This window comes from Lissotriton vulgaris, chromosome 3_1, assembly GCF_964263255.1.
Source record: "Lissotriton vulgaris chromosome 3_1, aLisVul1.2, whole genome shotgun sequence".
Taxonomy (NCBI): domain Eukaryota; kingdom Metazoa; phylum Chordata; class Amphibia; order Caudata; family Salamandridae; genus Lissotriton; species Lissotriton vulgaris.
Window position 1 is genome coordinate 710,012,395 of NC_141689.1, and position 27,576 is coordinate 710,039,970.

Sequence of the window (27,576 nt, forward strand, 5' to 3'; positions counted from 1 at the left end):
TATATCACATCAGACCCGGGCGAGTTTGTAAAAAGGAATCTAGTGCCTCTCCTGGAGCGTCTAAAAAGGGATGCAGCTCATTGGGTGTTGGACCTAGATTACCCAAGTCTACATAAGGTAGCTTGGCACAGTAGTGGCTACAGCTAACTCAAGGCGTTGGTAAAGTACTTACAAGTCTCACTCACAGTAACTCAGTGATGAACCACTAAAATGAAGACACAACACCACTGTTTGGAAAAATACCGTTACCTTTTATAAAAATAATATGACTCTTGGGATTCAAATTATACAAGATACGACATCAGATTCTCACAGAAATAATCATTATACTTTTGCTTTGGAGAAATACATTTCACTCTTCTTGCTGTGGAAAAAGGGCAGTAAACCACATTCTATTGTCAATGATTCAGTAATGAATAAAGGTAACTCTTTTTATAATTAAGAGAATCCCATTAGATTCACACTATGCAGGGTTACTTTACATTAATACACAATGTCAACAATACTTCACCAATTGAACCTGCCCATTCACTGGTTATTTTATCACATTCAGGGCTATGATCTCTATCCCCTTATCTACTATGTCACAGTATGGTTTTTAAGAGGACCAAAATGGTCAGGGCACCCTGTTTGACGCTAGAATTGGTAAGGTTTCTTTTAACTTTACTCACTAGTGCCCAGAACTTTCCTTCCTCACCCCCACTCTCCTTACTGTCTTGGTGGCCGGTACGCCACAGTCCACAGGTCTCTAGATGGTACCCGCCTCCTGGGCTTCCCCAACCAGCTGCTTTCCTGTTGCTGGCGTGGGGGAAACACTTGTTGTCTTCCTCGGCCCAAGCGCGCTCCCACTTAACAGCGCTGAGCAAGGGGGTCTGGGTACAGCTCAGCGCGATGACTCGTTTAACAGCAGGGCGCTAGGGGGGGGGGGGTCAGTCTTCCTCTCAGGCGCTGGCTCCACAGTTAGCGCTCGAGCGCGGGGGATTACTGCAGCCGAGGCGGCGCTTCGGGAATCCTTCCGGCGCCTCCTCAGCTAAGCCGACGAACGCGCTGAACCTCTGGGCATGCGCGATGCTCCTCGATGGCTCCGCCTCCGCTCCCGCCTCTTGAGTCGCGCTGCTCCTCGGCGCCTGCGCGATCCTCGCCGGTCACCTCACCTCTCAGGTTCAACGCTGCACTCCTGGGCCTGCCCGACCCTAGGCCCCTCCTGCTTCCAATAGCGGACGCGCTGAGGACATGCGCGGAAGCGCTTCCTGACTTCCACTGACGCGACCGGTGCCCCCGGGGTCCCGCAGTCAGCGAACACAGCGCCGCTCTCCACACGCAGTCACCTCCCACACCGGCTTCTCAGGAAGGATGTGCACACACGGCGCCCTCGCTCCTCAGGTCACCACAGGCTCCACAGTCCCCCGACCTCACCAGGGCACTTCAAGGGGTCCACAGCTGTTTTGTCACACTGGTAGGTGCAGCGCTGGGCAGGGGATGTGAGAATGATTTTCAGAAAGAATGTCCTGTCAGCTTTTACTGAGGTGCAGGTTATGAAGGGTCTTCCTGTACACACCGGTTGCTTTTCTTCTGAATAGTTGATGTAGGGGGAGGGATTGGTCAGAGGTTGAAGGGGGAACAACCCTCTGAAGAAACTGTCAGCCTCAGAGACAAACTAGCTGCTCTCAGTGTGTCCACCTCCTCTCACCACTGCCTCACTCCTCCACTCTTGGGTCAGCACAAAATGGCTGCTGGTCACTGGCCTTATATAGGGTGGCCTGAGACCTGCAGAAGTCTCTAGTTAATTCCAGAAAGTTCCCTAATGTTATCCTATGGACCTGTCCTCCAGTAGTGTCCGTTATGGCAGTTGGTGGACACCATTTTAGGTCTCTGGAGATCCCTAGATTTTCAAGGGGGCTGACTAGGCCTCACAGGTTATGAGGGAAAAATGGCGTCATTGCCAAGGAACACCTAGCCCCCTGACAGCATTAAAAATTCCTGATGGACATAAATAAAAATAGAAACTCTGGGAGGCTCAGGGGGATAAAAATAAATAATAATGGTTAGAGTCTCCCCAGAAGCAGTCAGGTCTAACACGCGTCCCCCCCCAGCTGAAAGTGGGGAGAACTACCCAACCCCTTGGGAGTCCTCATCACTAAGGCGGAAATACCTGGATAGACCGTCTGCATTGGCATGGTCCGTCCCAGGTCGGTGTTCCACCCTAAAGTCCATTCCCTGTAGGGAGATGGACCACCTCAGCAACTTGGGATTCTCCCCCTTCATTTGCATCAGCCAACGAAGGGGGCGATGGTCAGTCTGAACTAGGAAGTGCGAGCCAAACAAGTATGGCCGCAGCTTCTTCAGGGCCCAAACCACCGCAAAGGCTTCTCTCTCAATTGTACTCCACCTCCTTTCCCTGGGGAGTAGTCTCCTAGACAGGAAGACCACGGGTTGATCCAAGCCCTCATCATTTAGCTGCGATAACACTGCCCCAATGCCATGTTCTGACGCATCTGTTTGGACAATGAATTCTCTAGCAAAATCAGGGGCCTTGAGAATGGGAGCGGAACACAATGCTTGTTTCAAGGTCATGAAGGCTCGCTGGCAAGCCTCCGTCCAGACTACCCGTCGGGGTTGCTTCTTGGAAGTAAGTTCAGTGAGGGGTGCCACGATAGTGCCATACCCCTTCACGAAGCGACGGTAGTATCCAGTGAGGCCCAGGAAGGCTCGGACCTCTGTTTGAGTCTTGGGGGGCTCCCAGGCGATGATAGCCTCAATCTTTGCCTGGAGGGGCTGCACCGTCCCTCTGCCCACCAAGTGACCTAGGTACACCACCGACCCCTGTCCGATCTGACACTTGCTGGCCTTGACTGTCAAGCCAGCCTGTTGCAGGGCATGAAGAACAGCTTGCAGATGCTGCAAATGGTCCTCCCAGCTGCTACTGAAGACAGCAATGTCATCCAGGTATGCAGCAGAGAAAGCTTCCATTCCAGAAAGGACCCTGTTCACCAGCCGCTGAAAAGTGGCAGGGGCATTCTTGAGCCCAAAGGGCATCACACGAAATTGGTAGTGTCCCTGAGGTGTAGAGAAGGCTGAGCTTTCCTTCGCCTCCTCGGTAAGGGAAATCTGCCAGTACCCTGAAGTTAGGTCAAAGGTACTTAAGTATTGAGCAGCTCCCAGCCGGTCAATAAGCTCATCCGCCCGTGGGATAGGATGTGCATCAGTTTTGGTTACTGAGTTCAAGCCTCGGTAATCCACACAGAATCTCAATTCAGGTGTGGTGCCTGGTGGGGCAGCTTTTGGTACCAGAACCACCGGGCTAGACCAAGGGCTTCCAGAAGGTTCAATCACTCCCAGCTCCAGCATCTTGGCAACTTCACTCTTGATGCTGGCCTTCACCTTGTCCGACAGCCGGTAGATTTTAGACTTCACAGGTGGGCTGTCTCCTGTGTCCACGTCATGGGTACACAGGTGGGTCCTACCCGGGACAAGGGAGAACAGAGAAGAAAATTGCTCCAGGATCTGGCGGCAATCACTCCGCTGTTCAGGAGTTAGGGATGGCGAGAGAATTACTCCCTCCACCGACCCATCCTTTTCTTGGGACGAGAGAAGATCAGGGAGAGGTTCGCTTTCTTCTTCCTCTGCTCCGTCGGTTACCATCATTAAGACAACCTCGGGCCTCTCATGATGTGGCTTGAGGCGATTGGCATGCAGCACCCTGTGGGGCTGCCTCGGGGTCTTAAGATCCACCAAGTAGGTGGACTTCCCCTTCTTCTCCAAAACCTCAAAGGGGCCTGTCCAACGGTCCTGGAGGGCATTTAGCTCTCCAGGTTCCATCACCCACACTTTCTGTCCAGGCTCCAGTTCCACTGGGTGAGCGTTGTGGTCATACCACTCTTTCATAACTGCTTGGCTGGCCTCCAAGTTGTCTGAAGCTTGCTTCCACAACTTAGCCATCTGGCTCCGGAAGGCCAGCATGTAGCTCACCACGTCCCGGGGAAGCTTCCTGGGAGTCCGTTCCCATCCGTCTTTCACCAGGCTGAGAGGTCCCCGTACAGGGTGCCCGTACAAAAGTTCGAAGGGGCTGAAGCCCACTCCCTTTTGTGGCACTTCCCTGTAAGAAAACAAGAGACAGGGTAGGAGGATGTCCCATTTCCTCCGCAGGCTCTCAGGTAGACTCCGTATCATACCTTTCAAGGTTTTGTTAAACCTTTCCACAAGACCATTGGTTTGTGGGTGATAAGGAGTGGTAAACCGATAGGTAACTCCGCACTCCTTCCACATAGCCCGCATGTATGCTGAAAGGAAGTTAGTCCCCCTGTCGGACACAACCTCCTTGGGGAAACCCACTCGGGTGAAGATCCCCATCAGGGCCCTTGCCACCACAGGTGCAGTGATGGTCCTCAGAGGTATTGCCTCTGGGTACCGTGTGGCATGATCCACCAAAACCAGTATGAACCGGTGACCAGCTGAAGTTGGTGGATCCAATGGCCCCACAATGTCGATGCCCACCCTCTCAAAGGGGGTGCTAACGACAGGTAGTGGTTCCAGGGGAGCTTTTAGCTTCACCCCTGTTTTCCCACTAGCTTGGCAAGACACACACGTCCGACAATATGTATCAGACGCCACTTTCATTCGAGGCCAGTAGAAGTGGGGGACAAGCCGGGCAAAGGTCTTGTCCTGTCCTAGATGTCCTGCCAATGGTATCTCATGAGCCAGTTCCAGTAGAAAGGCTCTAAAGCATTGAGGGACCACCAAGGCTCTGGCTGAACCATGGCCAGGTGCCTTGGGCTCACTGTAGAGGAGTCCATCCTCCCAGTAAATCCGGTAGCTCCCTTCAATGTTTCCTGCTGCCTGGGCGTTGGCCTGTTGCCGCAGCCCCTCGAGAGTAGGACACTCTTTCTGAGCTTCACAGAATTCTTCCCGGGAAGGACCTCCCTCCACATGCCATTCGGTAGGGATGGGTAGGTTTTCCAGGGAAGCAACATTCTCCCCTGTGGACTCCAGATCCACCTCCGCAGGTGGTCCATCTTTCTCACGAGGTGGAGATGTCGAGGCAGGGTCCTCCAGCCTCCTGTCCTTCTCCTCTCTGGCAGCCGGCTGGGCCATTGCTCCAGGCTCCAGCGCAAGTGAACTCCCCCTTCGGGCAGTCGCGGACCTTGTGCTGACACAAGTCCAGTCAGGGGGTCCCAGCATCTCAGAGTGAGTCTGGTACTCCACCCTCCTCCAAGCATTGTGCTCCATATCAATCCCCAACAGGCAGTCAACAGGCACGGCAGGGCTTACGGCAACTCGAAGTGGACCTGCAACCCCTCCCCACTCAAAGGGAACCTCAGCCACAGGGTAGTGGCCCAATCTGCCGTCAGCCATTACGGCGGGATGGAGTACATCTGGGATGACCTGCTCTGGAGACACCAGCTGACTCCTTACCATAGTCATGCTGGCTCCTGTATCTCTCAGAGCCTCCCCTCTACGGCCATTGATGGTGACCCACTGCTCATACTTAGTAGTATTAGAGGGCAGTTGGGTCTTTGGAACCATCTCCTTATCTCCCAGGGACACTAAAGTGACACCCGCCCGCTCCCCTCCATTAACCAAAGGCATCTCCTCCCCGAGCACTACACTAGTGATTCCCGGGGCTTTTCCTCCAGTGGGAGGGGGTAGTCTTTTTGGGCATCTCACATCTCCTTTATAGTGTCCCACACCACCACACTCAAAACAATGAACAACCCTTGGCTGCTGGCTGTGGCCAGGGGTAGGGTTGCGAGGGGGGTTACTTTTAGGGATGAATCCTCTGCCCCTTCCTTGCGAAGTATTTTGTGGCCCTTTTGAGAACTCCCTCTTAGTTTCCCCTCCCTCTTTCTTCTGGGGGGCGCCCTGTCCATGCTTCTGGGAATCCCCTCCAGTCCCCTTAGTCGACACCCGGGTACTAACCCAGATGTCCGCCTCCTCAGCAAGCTTCCTGGGGCTGGTCAGCTTGCTGTCCACCAAATGCTGTCGTAGTTCGGGAAGACACTTCTCCAGTAGGTGTTCCTTGAGTATGAGGTCATATAGTCCCTCATAGTCCCCTACCTCGCTGCCTCTTACCCAACCCTCCAGGGCCTTCCTGGAGTAGTCCAAAAAATCTACCCAGTTTTGCGTGCCCAGCTTGTAGCTGCCCCGGAACTTTTGCCTATATTTCTCAGGGGTCAACCCAAACTTCCTGAGCAGCGCTGACTTCATAGCCGGGTAGTAGGTCTGTTCACTTGGATCAAGGGCCAACAAAGTATCCCTGCCAGTGGGGGGCATGTATTTATATAACCCACCTCCCCAGTGGACTTCCAGGATCCCATGGGCCCTCAGCGAGACCTCGTAGGCGGCTAGCCATTTGGCAATGTCATCACTGGGTACATAGCATGCCATAATATCTTTTGGTAGGTACGGTCTGGGTTCCCTGGTGTTGGTCTGGATATCGCTGCCACCATTCTCTGGTTTGGGGGTTCGTAGATTTAGGGCTTGTAAATCCATCTCTTTGATGGTCCGCTCATGCTCCAACCTCTTTTCCTCCCTCACCATGTCCATCCTGGCTAATTCTATTCTCATCCTCCTCTCCTCCCTCCTGTCTTCTAACTCGGCGTCGGTCAGGCCCCTCTCTGACACACTACTGCCCACTCTGGAAGGTGTCCTAGGACCTGTTACAAGGTTCTCCCCTCCCGTCTGGTACAGTGTTGCGGTCTCCAGGACAGTGTCCTTGTCACTCCCCTCAGGATCTACCTCCTCCCCGGAATGAGCCTCTACCCATGCCCGGATACTGGTCAGCAGCTCAACTTTCCTGGCGCCTTTCTTGAAAAACACCCCCTGCTGCTGACACCATTCCTTCAATTGGGTCACAGTATAATTTTCCTGCTCTTCTACATTTATCTCCATTTCTATTTGGAGTATAAACTTCTTCCCAGGAGAAATCCGCAAAGTAACCTGGGGTCAACCTCCACCCACCGCCAGAAGTCAATTTAGAAAAATCAAAATTTAAATTAGGAGGGCCGCAGGGAGAAAACTCCAGGTGAGGTCTCGTGGTTGGCACTGCGTTACTAATAAGTGAGTGTAAGTACAAATCTGTGATCCCACCGCTGAAACACCAATTATGTTGGACCTAGATTACCCAAGTCTACATAAGGTAGCTTGGCACAGTAGTGGCTACAGCTAACTCAAGGCGTTGGTAAAGTACTTACAAGTCTCACTCACAGTAACTCAGTGATGAACCACTAAAATGAAGACACAACACCACTGTTTGGAAAAATACCGTTACCTTTTATAAAAATAATATGACTCTTGGGATTCAAATTATACAAGATACGACATCAGATTCTCACAGAAATAATCATTATACTTTTGCTTTGGAGAAATACATTTCACTCTTCTTGCTGTGGAAAAAGGGCAGTAAACCACATTCTATTGTCAAGGATTCAGTAATGAATAAAGGTAACTCTTTTTATAATTAAGAGAATCCCATTAGATTCACACTATGCAGGGTTACTTTACATTAATACACAATGTCAACAATACTTCACCAATTGAACCTGCCCATTCACTGGTTATTTTATCACATTCAGGGCTATGATCTCTATCCCCTTATCTACTATGTCACAGTATGGTTTTTAAGAGGACCAAAATGGTCAGGGCACCCTGTTTGACGCTAGAATTGGTAAGGTTTCTTTTAACTTTACTCACTAGTGCCCAGAACTTTCCTTCCTCACCCCCACTCTCCTTACTGTCTTGGTGGCCGGTACGCCACAGTCCACAGGTCTCTAGATGGTACCCGCCTCCTGGGCTTCCCCAACCAGCTGCTTTCCTGTTGCTGGCGTGGGGGAAACACTTGTTGTCTTCCTCGGCCCAAGCGCGCTCCCACTTAACAGCGCTGAGCAAGGGGGTCTGGGTACAGCTCAGCGCGATGACTCGTTTAACAGCAGGGCGCTAGGGGGGGGGGGGGGGGGGGGGCGGTCAGTCTTCCTCTCAGGCGCTGGCTCCACAGTTAGCGCTCGAGCGCGGGGGATTACTGCAGCCGAGGCGGCGCTTCAGGAATCCTTCCGGCGCCTCCTCAGCTAAGCCGACGAACGCGCTGAACCTCTGGGCATGCGCGATGCTCCTCGATGGCTCCGCCTCCGCTCCCGCCTCTTGAGTCGCGCTGCTCCTGGGCGCCTGCGCGATCCTCGCCGGTCACCTCACCTCTCAGGTTCAACGCTGCACTCCTGGGCCTGCCCGACCCTAGGCCCCTCCTGCTTCCAATAGCGGACGCGCTGAGGACATGCGCGGAAGCGCTTCCTGACTTCCACTGACGCGACCGGTGCCCCCGGGGTCCCGCAGTCAGCGAACACAGCGCCGCTCTCCACGCGCAGTCACCTCCCACACCGGCTTCTCAGGAAGGATGTGCACACACGGCGCCCTCGCTCCTCAGGTCACCACAGGCTCCACAGTCCCCCGACCTCACCAGGGCACTTCAAGGGGTCCACGGCTGTTTCGTCACACTGGTAGGTGCAGCGCTGGGCAGGGGATGTGAGAATGATTTTCAGAAAGAATGTCCTGTCAGCTTTTACTGGGGTGCAGGTTAAGAAGGGTCTTCCTGTACACACCGGTTGCTTTTCTTCTGAATAGTTGATGTAGGGGGAGGGATTGGTCAGAGGTTGAAGGGGGAACAACCCTCTGAAGAAACTGTCAGCCTCAGAGACAAACTAGCTGCTCTCAGTGTGTCCACCTCCTCTCACCACTGCCTCACTCCTCCACTCTTGGGTCAGCACAAAATGGCTGCTGGTCACTGGCCTTATATAGGGTGGCCTGAGACCTGCAGAAGTCTCTAGTTAATTCCAGAAAGTTCCCTAATGTTATCCTATGGACCTGTCCTCCAGTAGTGTCCGTTATGGCAGTTGGTGGACACCATTTTAGGTCTCTGGAGATCCCTAGATTTTCAAGGGGGCTGACTAGGCCTCACAGGGTATGAGGGAAAAATGGCGTCATTGCCAAGGAACACCTAGCCCCCTGACAGCATTAAAAATTCCAGATGGACATATGTAAAAATAAAAATAGAAACTCTGGGAGGCTCAGGGGGATAAAAATAAATAATAATGGTTAGAGTCTCCCCAGAAGCAGTCAGGTCTAACATTGGGGAACTTTGCTGCTGACGTTGTTGGGAAAGGCGGCACTTTTTAAAATGATGTTGCTGCCTCGTTTCCTGTATGTGTTAGAAAATACTCCATACCCAGTGCCAGCAGACTACTTAAAAAAATAGCGGCTCAGGTTTCTGGGCTGTTGTGGGGGAACAGGCCTGTGCGCATAGCTCAGTGAAAATTGACTAGAGGGTGGTATGATGGCGGCTTTACACTCCCCGACATACAGCTATATTATTGGGCGGCCCAACTGAAGGTAGTCAACCAGTGGATACATTCCCCGCCGGCAGATCCTGCTTTCAAGGCAGATAGGAGCGGGCTGGGGGTTGAAGGCATGATGTCTACACTTTATAACAGGAAGTGTACACCAGCGGTAGTCGGTCCCACAAGGCAAATGTTCCACCTATGGCATGAAACACACGCTAAATTAGGATGGAAAGGAATAATAACTCAGCTTACCCCTCTATGGGACACACAACGCTTGGGCGGCCTTCGGAATTACAACGGATTTGATAAATGGGACGCAATTGGTATATCCACGGTGGGTAACGTGTGGTACAAAGTGGAGGTGAAGACATTTGAGCGTCTCTAGACACCGTATGAGTTAGCGCCCTCTGAAAACTTTCAATATATGCAGATAAAGCATACGTTGCATGTGGTCTTACCATCCAGCTCTGAGATTCCAGAAGCAACCCCCCTGGAGGACAGACTGCTGACGGAGTAAATGCAGAAGCGGGCAACTTCCCTCACCTACCGCACATTAGTAAACAATATACCTGACCCAAACGTGTCACTTAGAGAGAAGTGGTCCCCAGACGTAGGTGACTTCGAAGACTCCAAATGGCAGGAGGCTCAAAATTTGACATAGAACTTATTAAACGAGGCACACCCTACACAAAATAGGGACAGCGTCGCACCCCTACTGCCTAAGACGATGTGGGGAGGAGGGTACATTCTTCCACACTGTGTGGGAGTGTCCGAGGATCATTGAGTATTGGGTGAAAGTAATGAGGACCATATCACAGACGGTGGAGGTGTCATTAACGCCGGAGCCCAGAAGATGCATACTAAATGTGTGGGAGCCAAACGATCTTACACGCCCGGCACAGACGTGGGCCACACTGTGGATAATGATAGCAATCACAAGATGAATGTGGAAAAGGTTGCAGATTAAACATATGATTGAAGAAATATTTGTAAAAGTAATTGGCTTTGTTTATTTCTAGAGAATCTTGACATTACTGTGCATATCGTTTTAGCAGCACTGTAATCTTCGTTTCTTTCTCTCCGTGTAGCAAACTATTATTCACATTCAAAGGATGGGAGTCTGGTGTCACAGTTCTTCAACAGGTTAGTCATCTTTTTCCAAAAAAGCACTCTGGGTGAAATCTGTCATAGCTACAATATAAACACGAGATGCTCCCTCTACTTCCATGGATTAATAGTGGCATCTCGTAATAGAAAAAAGGCACACACTTTACAACCTGAAAGATTCAACATGTACCATCTGCCTTTGGCATCGTTTACTTAGTTGAAAGAGCATAAAAAATTATATATTGGCTTGCCCAACGAAAACATTTCTTCACAATGTGGGAAAAATGTACATCTCACAATATTGCTTGAGTTCACCCAAAATGTCAAGGGTTTACTGTGCACACCTAATTTACTATTGCACATGGCTGCGAGATAATCATGCAGGGGCGGACTGGGAAATGAAAGCAGACCTGGCAAATTTTTCCAGCCCAGCCCCTGTCCTGCACGTAGCGAGCGAGCCCGATCTCTGCTAGGGGGTTTCGGGGGGGTTCTCCCCCCAAGAAAATTTTGGAAAAAGACAGACCAAAATGGTGAATATTTCAGCACTTTTTCATTACATATTCAATTGTATCAACTTTCAAAGCACAGTAAATAGTAGATGATGACCTTCAAGAGCACCAGGTTACCCACAAAGTCATATGTGCCCATAGACCTTCTTTCAGAGAGCACCAAAAATAGTCACAAGTAGTGAATCAGAGAGAACACAGTAAAAGTGAGACCAGCCCCCACATGGTGTGTTGCGAGCAAGCGCAGTGAGCAACCACTATTAGGGGGAGTTTGGGGGGGTTGACCCCCAAGAAAATTCGAGACAGGCCAAAACAAAGCATTTTTCAACACATTTTTCATTACATATTAGATTGTATTAACTTTTAAAGCATAGTAAATGATTACCTTATGGAGCACCAGGATACCCAGTCCTAAATCACAGACAATACTACAGAGAACACTAAAAAATGAAATGTCAAGCACAAAACATGAATTTAAATATAACCAATTTATTCTTTATATAAAATAGCATAAAGTCATGTCAAAACCCACTTAACTTCAAACAATTGTGCAAAGCTTCATAGTAAAAAGTGTACAAGACAATGTGTACTTCAACCCTTGTGGTACCAACACTTTTGCAAAGAGCTGCTACTCTTTAGTGCGACCCGAAGTAACACTTTTAAAGAGGACTGATTTCCTTTCTTGGTGCAGCACGTCACTGCCAAGGTGTAATAACTGTGATAGGTCAGTGACTACACTTCTGAGGTGAATGCAGCAATATGGGACAGTGAGCACCCACTTTATTAATTTTAAGCATTTGCTAACCCATTTGCAGCACTGCTGTGTGTGGGCTGAGGCATTTTTTGTTTGCTTTTTATACAGAATGACTGATCTTTGCAGCGGTCTGGTGCAACTACGAAATTTGGATGCCCTTTGGGGTGAGTTGTTCTGCCATAAGTGTGCACCCACTGAATAGTTCTTGAAAAGGGAAGTGTCTGAATTTCTCAGTTCATTGAGGAAAAAAAGGGCCCATAATAATAATAATTAAAAAAAAAAAATAATAGAACAGTTAGGTTTCCCCTGAGTGAGGCAATGTACGTTTTGCCAATTAGTTTTGCTGTGTATGAATCCGCTAATGAGTTCTGGAAAAGGCCCGATTGATGTTTTAGACGAAATATAGTGAAGTCTCTCCACCTCCTCCTGCCCCCAGCTCATCACATGCCCTCAAGGTCTTCCTGGATTACAGGTTGATGCATGTAGCATGTTTCAACCTCTGAGGGGTGGTGATGGCTCATGGCTGGCTTAGTTACTTGGAGGATTGGGGTCCGTAATAGCCGTTCGCAGAATCATCAATCCGAGCCTGCCTGGCCTAGAGCCTGAGGCCCGCCACCACCTTATTTTTTGAAGATTTAAGTTGAAAAAGCACCAAGAAAAAATAAAGCACCCAATGTAAAACTATGGTTGTGGCAGCCCATGACGAAGGTGTAATTTCCGGCTACCTGTGATGAAGCTCTGACCTGATAGACCAAGTGAATTGGTCCCAATTAAATTCTGGAACTTCAAAAAATAGAGTTTGGTGCTTTTTTGATGAAAAACATTGAATATTCTTCTAGGTACCAATGCAGAAAGCGACTTTGTCACTTTAGGAGAAGAAAACTCCACTGCATGGTTTGCCATTGTAACTTTATCTGCCGTTGTGGAACCGAAGGCCTGATGCCTGCAGTAGGTAGGTTCCTCTGAAGCTCTGCAGCTTTGGAGATTTCCGATGGAAAGAGTCCCAATACAGAATGGACTTAATGATTGTCGGTTATGTTGGAGTGGAACTTAGCTGAAATCTAATCCAACAGCATGGATTTGCTGGTCGGATACTTTTTTCAAACAGATCCTGCTGGAGCACTGGAGAAACGGTTTCCAAACTTTCTTCAGGTGACCAAACGGCCACGTATGTACACTTCAAAGGCATCCAGGACAGGGTGGGGGGGTGGAGGGGGCCGGGGGAAGGGGAAGGCTTAGAGACTATCGAGGTGCCAGGTAGAAGCCAACAGCAGGGTCCAGTCCAAGTCCAGCCGTTTATGGAGAAGGTCTCCTGCAGCTAGTTGTGTCACCTTAGCTGCACAGAAGGTCCACAAACAAACCCTTGGAGTCCACTGCTTTTTTCTTTGTTACAACTCGAAAGTGGTCCTCTCGCAGCTCTCAAGTAGCAGGTGCTGTTCTTTTTTTTTTTCTGTTCTTCCACGGGCCTAGAGAGTGTTCTGAAGAGGTTTTTCTGGGGTGCCACATTTATGCCTGAGCAGGGGTGACTCCTTGTTCTTCCCTAACCAACTGGGGAAAAACTCCCAGGGGAAACCTACCTACTTTTGCAGCAGATTCTGTTTGCCCTCCTGCAAACAATACCACTGTGCACCTTATTACCTAAATCCAAAATGGAGAAACCCTCTCTCCTTGTGCTGTGCCTGTTAGGACACTCACAACTGGTTCTGGGGTTACCTTTCGTCCCACTGGGTTTGTGGCAGACGGACTAAGGACAGCGTCTGGTTTCACTTAACATTTTCTTGTGGCAGTGCAGGCCCCTTTAAAGTTAAACCAAGTCCTGGGCCATCACAACTGGCCTTCCTGCCTGGGATAAAAAGCCCCTACCCACCCACAGGCCATTGTCCCTGCTCTGGGAACAGTTTTCACATCTCATTAAGGCCAAACACTTGAGTGACAGCTACTGGAGAACAAATGTAAAGGAAAACGACCTCCGAGCAGGAAAAAGTTCTAAATGTTATTCCTCTAAATATTCAAAGTCCAGCTTGACCATTGAATTAAAGAGTGGTTGAATAATGTGTTCGAGGCATGTGGGCTGCTGAATTCATACTGTGCATAGATCGCCGCCTAGTGTTGGGTCCGGATGATTGCACTTTGTTGTCTTGGAAGAGTCTTCGAAGTATCACGAGAAAGGTGACTCCTCCCCTGGACTACAGTGCGCATGAGCATCTTCAGATTGTTTTTCTCTGCCATTGGGTTCGGCTGCACTTCGACAACTCCAACTTCGAGACCGAAGTTTTCCAACTTTCCAAGGCCAAGAACTTTACACTTTCGAGGGTATTGTTTCCGCTCGGTACCCCTCGACTCGACAACTCTTCCCATGTATATCTAGTAGTCGTCGCGGGCCGTTGGGCCTTTTCGACGCCACATGGGCCTCCTGCTGATGGAAAGGACCCCGTTCAAAAGATGCCCACAATGTCGATCCAAGTTTTCACATAGCGATAAGCATACGGTATGCAACAGGTGCCTATCTCCGGAGCACAACGAGGAAAACTGTTCAGCTTTGCTCAGTTCCGGTCGAAGAAAACCATCCGGAACCAAAGAGCTGCTCGACAAGAGATGCAGCGACAGGCACCTGAACCGGAAAACATTTTCGACGACTAACATGAACTCCCAGAGGCAGCGGACTCCGACCTAGAGGTCATCACAGTCGAAGACCAGTCCGACTCCGATGACGACATCCCACCGGGGCAAACCGTGAGTACCAAAGCCCCTATCCTGCCTCCACCTCCAGACAAGGCTCCGGTCAAAGCATCGCCCAAAATCCTTAGCCGCGACCGAAACACCGCATCAGAAGCCCCGCCTTCCGGCCCGGCTCTGAAGACCATACAGAAGCCTTCCGGTACCCCGGGATCGAGCAAAACACTTCCCAAGAAGGCCGTCAACTTAAAAAAGGCCTCAGAGCTGAGACAGGGCGCCGACACAAAAAAAGTTGTCGCCCAAAAAAGTCCGCCGTGCCACAGAAGGTCGTCGATCTAAAACACAGTCGACCCGAAGGTCGTAGATTCGAAAAAGACCGTCGACCCGAAGAAGGTCGTCGACCCAAAGAAGGTCGTCGAGTCAAAGAAGATAATCAACCCGAAAAAGGTAATCAACCCGAAAAAGGGAATCAACCCAAAAAAAGTTGTCGATCCGAAGACTGCTGCCGAGCCGAAGGCCGTCGAACCGAAAAAAGGTCATCAAGCCGAAAAAACACATCGAGCCGAAAAAGGCAGTCGACCCGCAAAAGACCGTCGAACCGAAGAAGGTCGTCGAGTCACAATGCCGTCGAGCTGAAAAGAGCCGTCGAGCCGACAAAGGACGTCGAGCCGAAAAAAGCTCAACAGAAAAATAAAAACAAACAAGCGACCGATCCAAAACCATCTGCGCCAAAGCCACGGACAAAAGAACAACTTTTTTATCCTGAACCAGTGAGCCCAGAACAAAATAGACTGTATATAGACCCTGATTCAGGACACATATCCGTTTATAATAAAAACAAGAGGAGACTGGACATTGAAGCTCCTTCTCGTGTTCCTCCTAAGAAAAAGGACTTTGGGACATCCCTTTCAAGACCTTTCACACCTCCTCCTTTCACTCTTGACATGCCTTATGTTCCATATTCTCCTACACTACATTATGATGAGGGAGAAGACATGGATGTAGATCCTCAACAGGATTTTATCGACCCTGATAATCAAAGAAACCAAGAATACACATGGGACCATCAGAATGACCCTGGTGACTCATATGATACACAACACATACCCAATCCCTCAACAAAGCCATCTCCTACTGACGACACTGTCGCTTGTAACCAGCTAATTGACAGAGCAGCTCAGTATCATAGTGTAGAAATACACACTGACCCTGTAGAGGAGGATTTCCTATTTAACACCTTCGCAACATCAGAGAAGAGTGTACGTATACTCCCTATGCTGAAGGGAGTACTAAAGAACGCACCAGACGTCTTTAAAGACCCAGCCAGGGCGCATGTCCTCAATCCTAGAATTGAAAAGAAATATAAACCAGCCCCTACAGACCCCTCTTATATCAAGTCTCAGCTACCACTAGACTCCCTTGTTGTATTTAATGCCAGGAAAAGGGCAAATTTGCAAACAGGTGATCCCCCCCTCCTGACAAGGAATCAAAAATGTTGGAAGCCTCAGGGAAAAGAGTGGCTTCTCGGGCAGCAAATACCTGGAGAATTGCAAATACACATTCTCTCCTGGCACTCTATGATAGAGCACACTATGATAAACAGGAGGGATTATTACATCACCTACCAGAACCCTTTAAGGCCAAAGCAAATGACCTAATACAGGAAGGGAAATTCATCAGGAACGCATCTATATAATGCGCCCTTGATGCAGCTGATACAGCCGCTAAGTCTGTCAACACTAGTGTGTTGCTACGCCGGCATGCCTGGCTCCGCATCTCGGGTTTAAAAATGAGGTCCAATCTACTATACTTAATCAACCCATTAACCAGGATATCTTGTTTTGGCCCTGCTGTTGATACCATCTTAGAAAAGATGAAAAAAGATACTGACACCGCTAAGTCCATGGGTGCACTTCAATTCCAACAGTCCAGGAGCTCCTTTCGTCGCTCCTCTTTTCGAGGCTCAGGCAGAGGCAACACATTCAAACCTCTTCGTCATTTAAAAGTACCACACAAGGCACCTTTAATAGAGGTTTCAATAGAGGGGGTTATAGAGGAAACAATAACAAGGGCAGAGGACACGGTGGTAATAACACCAGAGTCTCCACTGCCAATAAACAGTGACTTGTTCACACTCCCTCCATACCACTTAACACCAGTCAAAGGCAGAATAACACAATTCCTACCAGTCTGGAACGCCATTACCACAGACAGGTGGGTGAGACAAACTATCCAGTATGGTTATTGCCTGTAATTCACTTCTACTCCACCCAGCATACCGCCCAAACACCGTCCCATGTCCAAAGAACACATCACGCTGTTACAGCAAGAGGTGCTATTTATGCTGGAAAAGGGTGCCATAGAGCCAGTCCCATTCCAACATCAAGGGACAGGAGTATATTCTCTATACTTTCTCATTCCCAAAAAAGACGGATCCCTCAAATATTGGACCTCAGACCTCTAAACCAATACATACTCTCAGAGCATTTCAAGTTCAAGTTCAGGAATTTGTATAGCGCACTACTCACCCAGAGGGTCTCAAGGCGCTTGTGGGAGGGGGTGCATTATTTATCGAAAAGCCATGTTTTAAGTTCCTTTCTGAAGGAGATGTGGTTCTGTGTAAGGCGGAGGTGGGTGGGGATAGAATTCCAGGTCTTGGCCGCCAGGTAGGAGAAAGATCTTCCTCCCATGGTGGATCTGTAGATGCGTGGAACTGCGGCGAGGGCTTGATTGGAGGATCTTAGTTGGCTGTTGGGTATGTAGAAGGACAGTCGTGTGTTGAAGCATTCGGGTCCTAGTTTGTAGAGGGCCTTGTGTGCGTGGGTGAGGAGACGGAACATTATTCTCTTGTTGACGGGGAGCCAGTGGAGGTCTTTCAGGTGACCGGTAATGTGATCTTGGCGAGGGATGTCCAAAATGAGTCTGGCTGATGCGTTTTGGATGCGTTGCAGTTTTTTTTGTAATTTGGCTGTGATTCCGGCGTAGAGGGTGTTTCCATAGTCCAGTCGGCTGGTGACCAGTGCGTGGGTGACAGTCTTTCTAGTCTCGGAGGGGATCCAACTGAAGATTTTTTTGAGCATGCGAAGTACGTTGAAGCAAAAGGATGAGACTGCGTTGACTTGTTTGGTCATCGAGAGTGAGGAGTCTAGGATGAAATCTAGGTTACGTGCGTGGTCTGTGGGTATAGGTGCTGTGCCCAGGGCCGATGGCCACCATGAGTCGTCCCAGGCAGATGGAGATGATCCTAATATGAGGACTTCCGTTTTGTCTGAGTTAAGTTTTAGACGGATATTTTTCATCCATTCGGCTACTTCTTTCATGCCTTCGTGAAGGTTGGTTTTGGCGGTGTTAGGGTCTTTGGTGAGGGAAAGGATCAGCTGGGTGTCGTCAGCGTAAGAGATGATGTTAAGGTTGTGTTGTTGCGCGATAGATGCAAGTGGACTCATGTAGACGTTGAAGAGGGTGGGACTGAGAGATGAACCTTGAGGTACTCCGCAGATGACTTCGGTGGCCTCTGATTTGAATGGGGGAAGTCGGACTCTCTGGGTTCTCTCGGCGAGGAACGAGATGATCCAGTCCAAGGCTTTTCCTTGTATGCCGGAGTTACTGAGGCGTTGTATGAGGGTGCTATGACTGACTGTGTCGAAGGCGGCGGAGAGGTCTAGTAGGATGAGGGCAACTGTTTCTCCGTTGTCCAGTAGTGTTCGGATGTCGTCTGTCGCTGCAATGAGGGCGGTTTCGGTGCTGTGTTTGACTCGAAAGCCAGATTGAGAGGAGTCGAGGGAATTGTTGGATTCAAGGAAGGCAGCGAGCTGGTTATTGACGGCTTTCTCGATGACTTAGGCACGGAATGGGAGGAGGGAGATGGGGCGGTAGTTCTTAAGTTCAGAGGGGTCTGCTGTAGGTTTCTTCAGGAGGGCGCTGAGTTCGGCGTGTTTCCAGCTTTCTGGGAAGGTAGCGGAGTTGAAGGAGCAGTTGATGATGTCACGGAGATGGGGTGCGATGATGGAGTCTGCTTTGTTGAAGATGTGGTGGGGACAGGGGTCGGTTGGTGAACCAGAATGGATGGAGTTCATTAGGCGGATGGTGTCTTCAGTGGAGATTGCGTTCCAGGCGCTAATGTTGTTAAAAAGCGATTTAGGTTCGGAGGTGGGTGGAGTGGACTGTACTTTGGAAGTGTTCTCAAAGCTGTTATGTATGTCGGCTATTTTGTTGTAGAAGAAGGAGGATAACGAATCGCAGAGGTCTTGGGAGGGAGTGATGTCGTTTGAGGCTGCAGTGGGGTTGGTAAATTCTTTGACGATGTTGAATAGTTCCTTGCTGTTATGGGCGTTGTTGTCGAGTCGATCCTTGAATGCTGATTTCTTGGTGGTTCGGATCAATTGGTGGTGTTTGCGGGTGGCAGCCTTGAAGGTGGTCAGGTTGTCAGTGGTTGGGTTTTTTCTCCATGTTTTTTCGAGAGTACGGCATAGTTTCTTGGATTTTTTAAGGTCATCGTTGAACCAGGGGGCCTTTTTGTTACCTTGTTTGATCTGGTTGTTTTTCAAGGGTGCTAATTCGTCAATGCTGTGAGTGATTCATTGTTTGAGTTTGGTGGCAGCCTCGTTTGGGTCCGATGGGAGGGCGGGAGGGTTTTGGTTGAGCGAAGTGAGGAGTTGGTCGGTGGTGATTTTGTTCCAATTTCTACGAGGAATAGGTTGTGGGGGGTTGGATCGTGGTAGCTTTGTAGCTGAAGTGAACGCAGCTGTGGTCCGTCCAATGGAGAGCTGTGGTGTGATCGAAGGAGATGTGTTTGCTGGAGGTGAAGATAGGGTCGAGCGTGTGTCCGGCAAGGTGGGTGGGGGTGTCAACAAGTTGTTTGAGTCCGAGATTGGCCAGGTTGTCCAGAAGGGTGGTGGTGTTTCTGTCGTTTATTTTTTCCAGGTGGAAGTTGAGGTCTCCCAGTAGAATGTAGTTCTCGGAGGCGAGGGCATGTGGGCTGATGAAGTCGGTGATGTCTTCGCTGAATTGATTACGAGTTCCTGGTGGCCTGTAGATGAGGGTGCCTCTAAGTATGGTCCTGGGGTCGTGTGGATCTGGAAGTGGAGGTGTTCAGCGGTTGCAAGGTCATCGTCGGAGCTGGTCGTGATTCGGATGGTGTTCTTATGGACGATGGCGATGCCTCCTCCAGTTTGGTTGGTGCGGTCTTTTCGGATGATCTTGTAAGCGTCCGGGATGGCTATGGCAATGTCGGGTGCTGATAATGCGTTCATCCAGGTTTCTGTGAGGAAGGCGATGTCCGGTGAAGCAGTGTCGAGTAGGTCCCAGAGTTCAGTGGCGTGTCTGTGGACCGAGCAGGTGTTCAGCAAGATACATTTCAGGTGGTTAGAATCGGAGCTGTGTTTGGGGTTAGAGGGTTTGGTGAGGGACCTGATGCAGGCGAACTTGCAGGAGTGGCAGGCGAAGGGTCCGTGGGTGTGTCCTGGGGCGGCAACGCAACATTGTGGGGTGCATCCAGGGTTGAGGGCTAGGAGGCGGCATACGTTATGCGGGAGGAGTGCGGTTTGCGGGGGCCAGGGGGTCTGGCGCTGGGCGCCGTCCAGGGGCGGACGGGCCTAGACGTGCTTACCTTTGGCGCACCTTCGGCGCGCATAGGGCGCGACCGCTGCGCGTGAACGCTGCACGCGAATTCATCTGTCATATATGATCACTCTACAACAGGTACTCCCACTACTCCAGCAAGGCGACTTCCTTGCTACACTAGACCTCAAGGATGCTTACTTTCACATCCCTATACATCCAGCTCACAGGAAATACCTCAGGTTCACAATAGGTCGCCACTATCAATTCAAAGTCCTCCCCTTCGCGGTAACTGCAGCTCCAAGGGTTTTTACAAAATGCCGAGCAGTATTAGCAGCACACCTCAGAAGGCAACACATCCATGTGTTCCCCTACCTAGACGATTGGCTCATAACCTCTAACTCATACGCACAGTGTGCAAGCCATACGTCTCAAACAATCCAGCTACTGCACAATAGATACCTCGGTGGCCAAGGCATATCCAAACCATGCCAGGATAGCCAACATACAGTCTCTCATTCAAAGATTTCAAATCCAACACTCCCTGCCGCTCGAGTGTTCATGCAGCTTATAGGCATGATGGCCTCCTGCATATTCATCGTCCCTCATACTCTGCTTCACATGCGTCCCTTACAGGAATGCCTAGCACAGCAGTGGAACCTAGCCCAAAGGGAACTAAAAGACCTAGTGTTGGTAGACAGTCGCACTTACAACTCTCTGCAGTGGTGGAACCCACAAAACCTTCCCAAGGGGCGACTGTTCCAAGAGCCAGTTCCACAAGTAGTATTAATAGCAAACGCATCACTGACAGGTTGGGGAGCCCATCTCCTTCAATATACAGTCCAAGGCCTCTGGACAGTCCAGCAAAAGACACTACATATAAACCACTTAGAGTTACTAGAAGTATTTCTAGCAATGAAAGCCTTTCAGAAATACTTTTGCAACAAGGCTGTCTTAATCCGGATGGACAACATGACAGCCATGTACTACATCCAAAAACAGGGAGGGACACACTCTGCAGCTATCTCACCTAGCACAGAGCATATGGAAATGGGCGATCCCCAAAAACATTTTTCTCCTGGCAGAACACCTCGCAGGAATAGACCGAATCAGTTGGCAGATCTACTAAGCCGACACAGCCAACAGATACACGAATGGGAGATTCACCCTCAAGTTCTGCAACCATTCTTCCAAAAGTAAAGTGGGGACTTCCAGAAATAGATCTGTTTGCTACAAACAAACAACTCAAAATGCCCGTCCTTTCCCGCCAGGTTCCCACACCCGTTGTCACAAGGCAATGCGATATGGATGAACTGGTCAGGCAGATTTGCGTACGCTTTTCCACCAACCCCACTGATTCCGTTAGTGGCACGCAAACTAAGGCAACAGTCACTCACAATGATCCTGGTTGCTCCTGCATCGGCAAGACAGCCATGGTACACAACGCTCCTAGAACTCTCAGTAGCTCCTCACCAAAGGCTGCGCCTTTCGCCACAATTGCTAACACAGAACCATGGAGAAATCCGGCCCCCAGATCCCAATCAGATGAACCTAGCGATCTGGCTCCTGAGGTCTTAGAGTTTGAATATCTTAACTTGCCTCCAGACTGCATGAACATTATCATAGAAGCAAGGCGCCCCACTACCAGAGCATGCTCCGCAGCTCAATGGAAAAGATTTGTAATTTATTGTAATAATAACCAAATCAATCCATTAGATTCCTCCATACAAAACATAATCTGTTACCTGCTACATCTTCAAAGATGTAATCTAGCATACTCATCCATAAGGCTACACCTGGCGGCTATAGCAGCATATCTTCAAAACAGACAACATGTGTCCCTGTTCAGAATACCACCTATCAAAGCTTTTATGGAAGGACTTAAGAGTTATCCCTCCAAAACATCCACCTTAGCCAGTCTGGAACTTCAACGTAGTACTTACCAGACTCATGGGACCACCCTTCGAACCACTTCATTCATGTGAACTACAATTCTGAACATGGAAGGTGGCATTTTTAATTGCCATTACCTCCCTCAGGCGAGTGAGTGAGCTACAGGCACTAACCATTCAGGAACCCTTCATGCAAATACACCACAATAAGGTAGTGCTTCGTACAAACCCTAAGTTTATGCCAAAAGTTATCTCCACTTTCCACATCAATCAGTCCATAGTTTTCAGCCAGTTTTCTTTCAAAACCCGCAATCAGTAGCTGAAAGAGCTCTACACACACTAGACGTTAAAACAGCTCTGCTATATTACGTTGACAGAACAAAATCATTCAGAAAGACAAAGCAACTATTTGATGCCTTCTCATCACAGCATAAGGGTAATCCCATTTCTAAAACAGGAATAGCCAGATGGATAGTTAAGTGCATTCAAATATGCTATCAAAAGGCAAAGCGCACTTTAACAGTTCCCCCAAAAGCCCACTCAACGCGCAAAATGGGGGCATCCATGACTTTCCTAGGAAATATTCCCCTAGAAGACATATGTAAAGCAACTACATGGTCTACCATACACACTTTCACTAAACACTACTGTGTTGACGTGCAAGCTAAGCAACAAGCTGCTGTAGGCCAGGTTGTCCTTAAGACTCTTTTTCAGGCCACTGCAGCTGGTACAGGCGACCACCGCTAGAGGAGGAACTGCTATACAGTCTATGCTAAGATATGAATTCAGCAGCCCACATGCATCAAACGGAAAATGCTACTTACCAGTATGCATCTGGTCTTGGCATGTAGGGCTGCTGGTCATCTCTCACTTTGCTATACTCCATCTTTGCCACAATGGCGAAAAACAATTTGAAGATGGAGAAGATGCCCATGCGCACTGTAGTCCAGGGGAGGAGTCACCTATCTCGTGATACTTCGAAGACTCTTCCAAGACAACAAGGTGCAAACATCCGAACCCAACACTAGGCAGCGATCTATGCTAAGATATGAATGTCAGCAGCCCTACATGCCAAGAACAGATGCATACTGGTAAGTAGCATTTTCCTTACTAGACACACTGTTGGAGATGGGTTAGTCTCTCATTTGCATTATTTCCTCTTCCATGGAAATCCAGGCCTGAGGGCAAAGGTTATGTCTCCGAGAGCCTGCAAAGCATGGATTATGTTTTTCAAAGTTGAGCAGCAGCTTTTTTTTTTTTACAGTTTTCACATTGCTGATGAGATGCTGCCATCAACAGTCTTTCATAGCTATCTATGTTGACGGTACCTGAAGCACTTTCACAACACCACCAACCCTTAGATGTGGCAAGGAAGTTGGGAAGACCCTAGTGCTGTCTCCTGGGTTTTTCTTGCCCCATGATGCCAGAATGTGAAGGTTCACTTTCTAAGCAATAGGGAGTAATGCTGAAGACACAATCTCTCAATATCTTTAGCACAGGAGGGCTTGATGAGGTATCTTTCATAACTTCGATCCAAGTTAGTTCAAAAGGGTGAGTTGTACATTAAATTTAAAAGATGAACAATGAAAAACACAGTAGTTTTCAGATTATGAAAATTCTAATAGTCTGGATACAGTAGAATCATAACTCCATTGTGACAGGTAACACTCTTCAACATAGGTTGTCTCCAAAGAGAATACGAGTAATGCATTGTTTTGGTTTTGTAAATGTATTAGTTCCCAAAGTCGTAAAAGTGGTAATAATACTAAAGCTTATTTGTATCTTTATAGTAATCTAGCCATTGTTTACTTTTTCTAGGCTCCAGCAGTGGATGTTGTAGCAGTAGGCCTGGTTTCAGGCCAAATTATTGTACACAATATCAAATTTGATGAAACCTTGATGAAATTTCAGCAAGACTGGGGACCCATAACAGCAATTACCTTCCGCACAGGTTTGCCTTAGTTTCTTCATCTTTGAAATAAAGACTTATTTTAAGAGCAATATACATCATGAGTTTAGGAATTAAACATACCCCTGTCTCTAAGCCACTTTCTTTTTTAAAAAGCATGGGTCCTGTTCCACCCAGAATCACTGCACTGCTGTCACCACACTCAAATATGTTAGTAGCTCACACCAATAATCCTTTCCATTGTGTCTGTATGCAAAGTAGTCTGTTCCTGCTTAACCCTGATTTATGTGTCCTAGAAAAAATTTGTTTATTATGTTCTTGGTATTTTTACTGTGCATGTTCAGCCATTGGTAAGATTTTAAACCACGTTTTGAAGTGCAGTGAGATTGTGATAATTGCTTCCATACTATGGTTTCCGTCCCTTTTTTCCATTTCAAACAAGCTGTTTTTCTCTTTTGCCTGGACTCTTCAACTTGATGAGCTTGTTCTGTTAAAATACTTTGAGTTCAAGCCAAGTGTACTGTCTCAGAACTGTTTGAAGCAGCTTACTCTTGTTCTCACTGTTTCCCTTTCCAGGGAACAATTGTGTGTTGTACAGTCCATTCTAGTGATCTCTGAATAACTAACCAAAGCAATGGTTGCTAGTAACCCTTGGAAGAGTTGGCCTCATGGCTAGGGCGCTCGACCTCGGACCTGGGGATCTGGGTTCGGGTCTCGATAATGACACCAAAGCCTCCTGTGATTCTGGGCAAATCACTTAATCTCCCCGTGCCTAAAATGAATGTGTGTCCTCATGTAACGTAACTGGTGCTATGTAAAGCGTTCTGATATCCGATTTGGTTAGGGTTTAGTTTGCGCTATATAAAACTCTGCAAAACACTGGACCTTTTGACCATCTTTCTGTGGCTGAATGATACTTACTTGTGACATCAATTATTCTTCAATGTCTGGTAAGCAGGGACAACACACCCAGTAGCTGCAGCACCTCAAGGACTAAATATTCTTTTTTTCTGCTACATCATCTGACCTTCTTGTGCTTGCACCTAATGCTCCATTACATCAAGCTCATCTTCCCTTTTGAGGAATATTTTGCTGGACAGAGACTTTTAGCGCTCTTCTCATTTTGCTTTAGACCAAATATTTAATTAGTCTGGTGGCTCCTAGGGGTCGCTTAGGAGAGCTGAGTCTGTTTTGTCTGACTGACATCATTAGTCTCGCCTTTGCCACTGGATCGTTCACTTTGTGCAGATGCCATACTCTAAAAGCCACCATGCCCAAGTGCAATTCCACCATGCTTGCATCATTTTCTCTGTCTTTTTGTAGCAGGGTACCCACAGTAAGTGTGAAAAGCCATGGAAATACGATATCATTGCCTAATCCCCCTCCAAATGTACACTCAGTCAGACTAATACCCAGTCATCCCGACTATCCTCCTACACCTTTGGTAGGTGGCTAGGAGCCAATCTGTGAAACCAACCCCCACACTAAAAGCTTGAAGTTTGTCAAAAAACCCCACACTGCTTGGTCAAACACCCTTTCTGCATCTATGGAGAGTAGAACTGCTTCAGTCCCCCTAAACTTAGCTTAGGGCCCACACGACAGAGTTGTCAGGGTTTCCATTATCTAGTATACAAGTTAAAAAGGTATATCAGCCTAAATGTCAAGCAGAGAAGAGGATCCTTATTAGGTGTAAGAATTGCCAATATTGTTGTTTCTTCTATAGGTCCACGAGTAGAGGCATTAGCTGCAGGTATATATCTTGTAGAATATCTTGTAGAATCTTGTAGAATGCAGACGTGAAACCATCCGGCCGTGTTCCTTACCTTGATTAAGGTCTCCAATAGTTGCAAAGCCTTCTCTTTAGAAATGTGGCATTTTAAAGCTTCTATATCTAGCAGGTGCAACCTAGCTATTGCCTAGCAGATGCAATCTAGGCATTGTCAACAGCCTAAAATATTGTTTCTAGCCTGTTTCTCTGAGCCCAATGCCGTGTACATGGCTTGGAAGAAATGTTTTGAATAATTGAGTTTTACAGCCTCTGGTGTATGGATGACCCCAAGGGTTTCTTCATTTGCATAATAAATCTACAAGCTTTATTCCCCCCATGGAATTTTATCCCTATTTTTGTCAGAACATAATTCTTCTGATCTCCCTCTGCAGCTTAGATATAACTCCAAACTCAGTGCTAGGCTACCCAAGACTGTGTTGCTATGTGCTTTGTTATGACCTCTGTTACTCCCTCCATGACCCTGCTTTGCTCAAATCTTTTAAATGAGCTGCAGTAACCCTGTATTATTGTGTGCAAGATATTGTTAATCTGTTGCCTGCTAGAGTCCGTCATAGCTGGGTCTCTCACCTGAACATCATTTAAACGCCAATGCCCTCCTCCCTTTCTCGATCACAGAGTGGGCTACTTCAAAATCCTTGTTAACAGACCATGATCCAACAGGCCTGAGGGCCTTGATCTACTTTCTCCATTGCCCCAATACCTCTTGCCTAATGGTAGAAGGTCTAACCTAATGGAAGTGTGGTGGACTGCAAATAGTCTATTATCCATGAGTGCCAGTATCAGCAGCAATCTATCAACCCCATGTCATTGAACCTGCACCTCCCTTCCACAGATGTCACCTCCCTTCCTCCTTGTCTCTGATGTAATCTATCCAGACGCCGACCTTTAACAAGTTTATCATCTCACCTTATAACAGACAGCCCAAAGACGAAATCTACTTCTAAATTACTTGCCACAAGAAACCCTCCTGTCCCAGGTTGAGAGAATATATGGATGCTACCGACAAAGTGTTCCTTCTTGCTGAGAGATTGACCACCACCCTTCCCTCTCTTCATTCTCCCCGATTCGATAAATTGGATTCCACCCCTGCAACCTTTCTTGAGGCAGATGAAGAAAACTGCTTAGAAAAAGGCCTAAATTAACCTTCCTTCAGTCTACTTTCAATAGTTGTGTTTTCTAGTTAAGCATATGCCCACTTTCAAGCCTGACATCTCCTGCAAGACATTTAAGTGTTTGACTGGACTGTTAAATCTCTTGCTATTACAGGTTGCGACTGTGAATGGGCCTAATGTGTCCAAAGGCAGTGTCTCACCTCTAGTCTAATGGGGCCATTTCACTCTTACTCCTCTCCGCCCTTCGGGCATGCCTGGAATGGAACTCACATATGTAACTCTCCTCCTTTCTCCACTCCTCTACTTTCCCCTCAACAATATAAGTTGAAACATTTGTCAAAACATTAGGTCCTCTTTTGCTTTTCTCAGACTATCAGTACTCCATACTACATTCTCCCATGTATGAACAGTTAGGGCAGTTACGTGAGCAAGTTCAGACCACGACACATCAGCTAGTAGCCCCAACTTCCCAACCAGCAGCCAAATCCTTTTGAAACCCCACCACATATTTATTGGAGTAAACTCCTCTCTTTAGCGCCTAGCTCGCTCTCCCCTTTGTCTAAACAAGCTTGTGGGACTTCTTCTATTCCGCTCAGCCCAATATGAGAGCCTTGGGTTCACTGTTACCCTTACACACCTCCTGGATTATTTATTTTTGTTGCTTGCCATGATCTGTGCTGAATTTGGAAGACTCCTATTGTGTTGTGCCAAGAGAAGTTCCTGCACCCACGTTAGCAAGCTCACATGTCATATCCTTGAGCTTCTCATTGGCTTCAAGTTCAAGAAAGTCTGTGCCTCTTCCAGAGAATGAAAAGCCTATTTGTTCCCCTCCCAATAGAAAATCCAGCACCCTTTCTCTCAATCCCAAGGGCTTGAAAAAATAAAATGTTTTCAATGTTATATATATTTAATTCCAGATGGCCTCCCATATTTTCTCGTCCTTGCT

At 48.2% G+C, this 27,576-nt stretch overlaps 1 protein-coding gene across 1 annotated transcript in view; it reads left to right on the plus strand.

Annotated features, from left to right (window-relative positions):
* The window catches only part of WDR36 (WD repeat domain 36), a 443,575-nt gene that overhangs the window by 121,088 nt on the left and 294,911 nt on the right, over positions 1-27,576 (plus strand). Inside the window, exons 7-8 of the mRNA XM_086963545.1 lie at positions 10,415-10,469; positions 23,639-23,771. Of these exons, the coding sequence (XP_086819671.1) occupies positions 10,415-10,469; positions 23,639-23,771 (188 nt within the window). The remainder of the gene's footprint in view (positions 1-10,414; positions 10,470-23,638; positions 23,772-27,576) is intronic.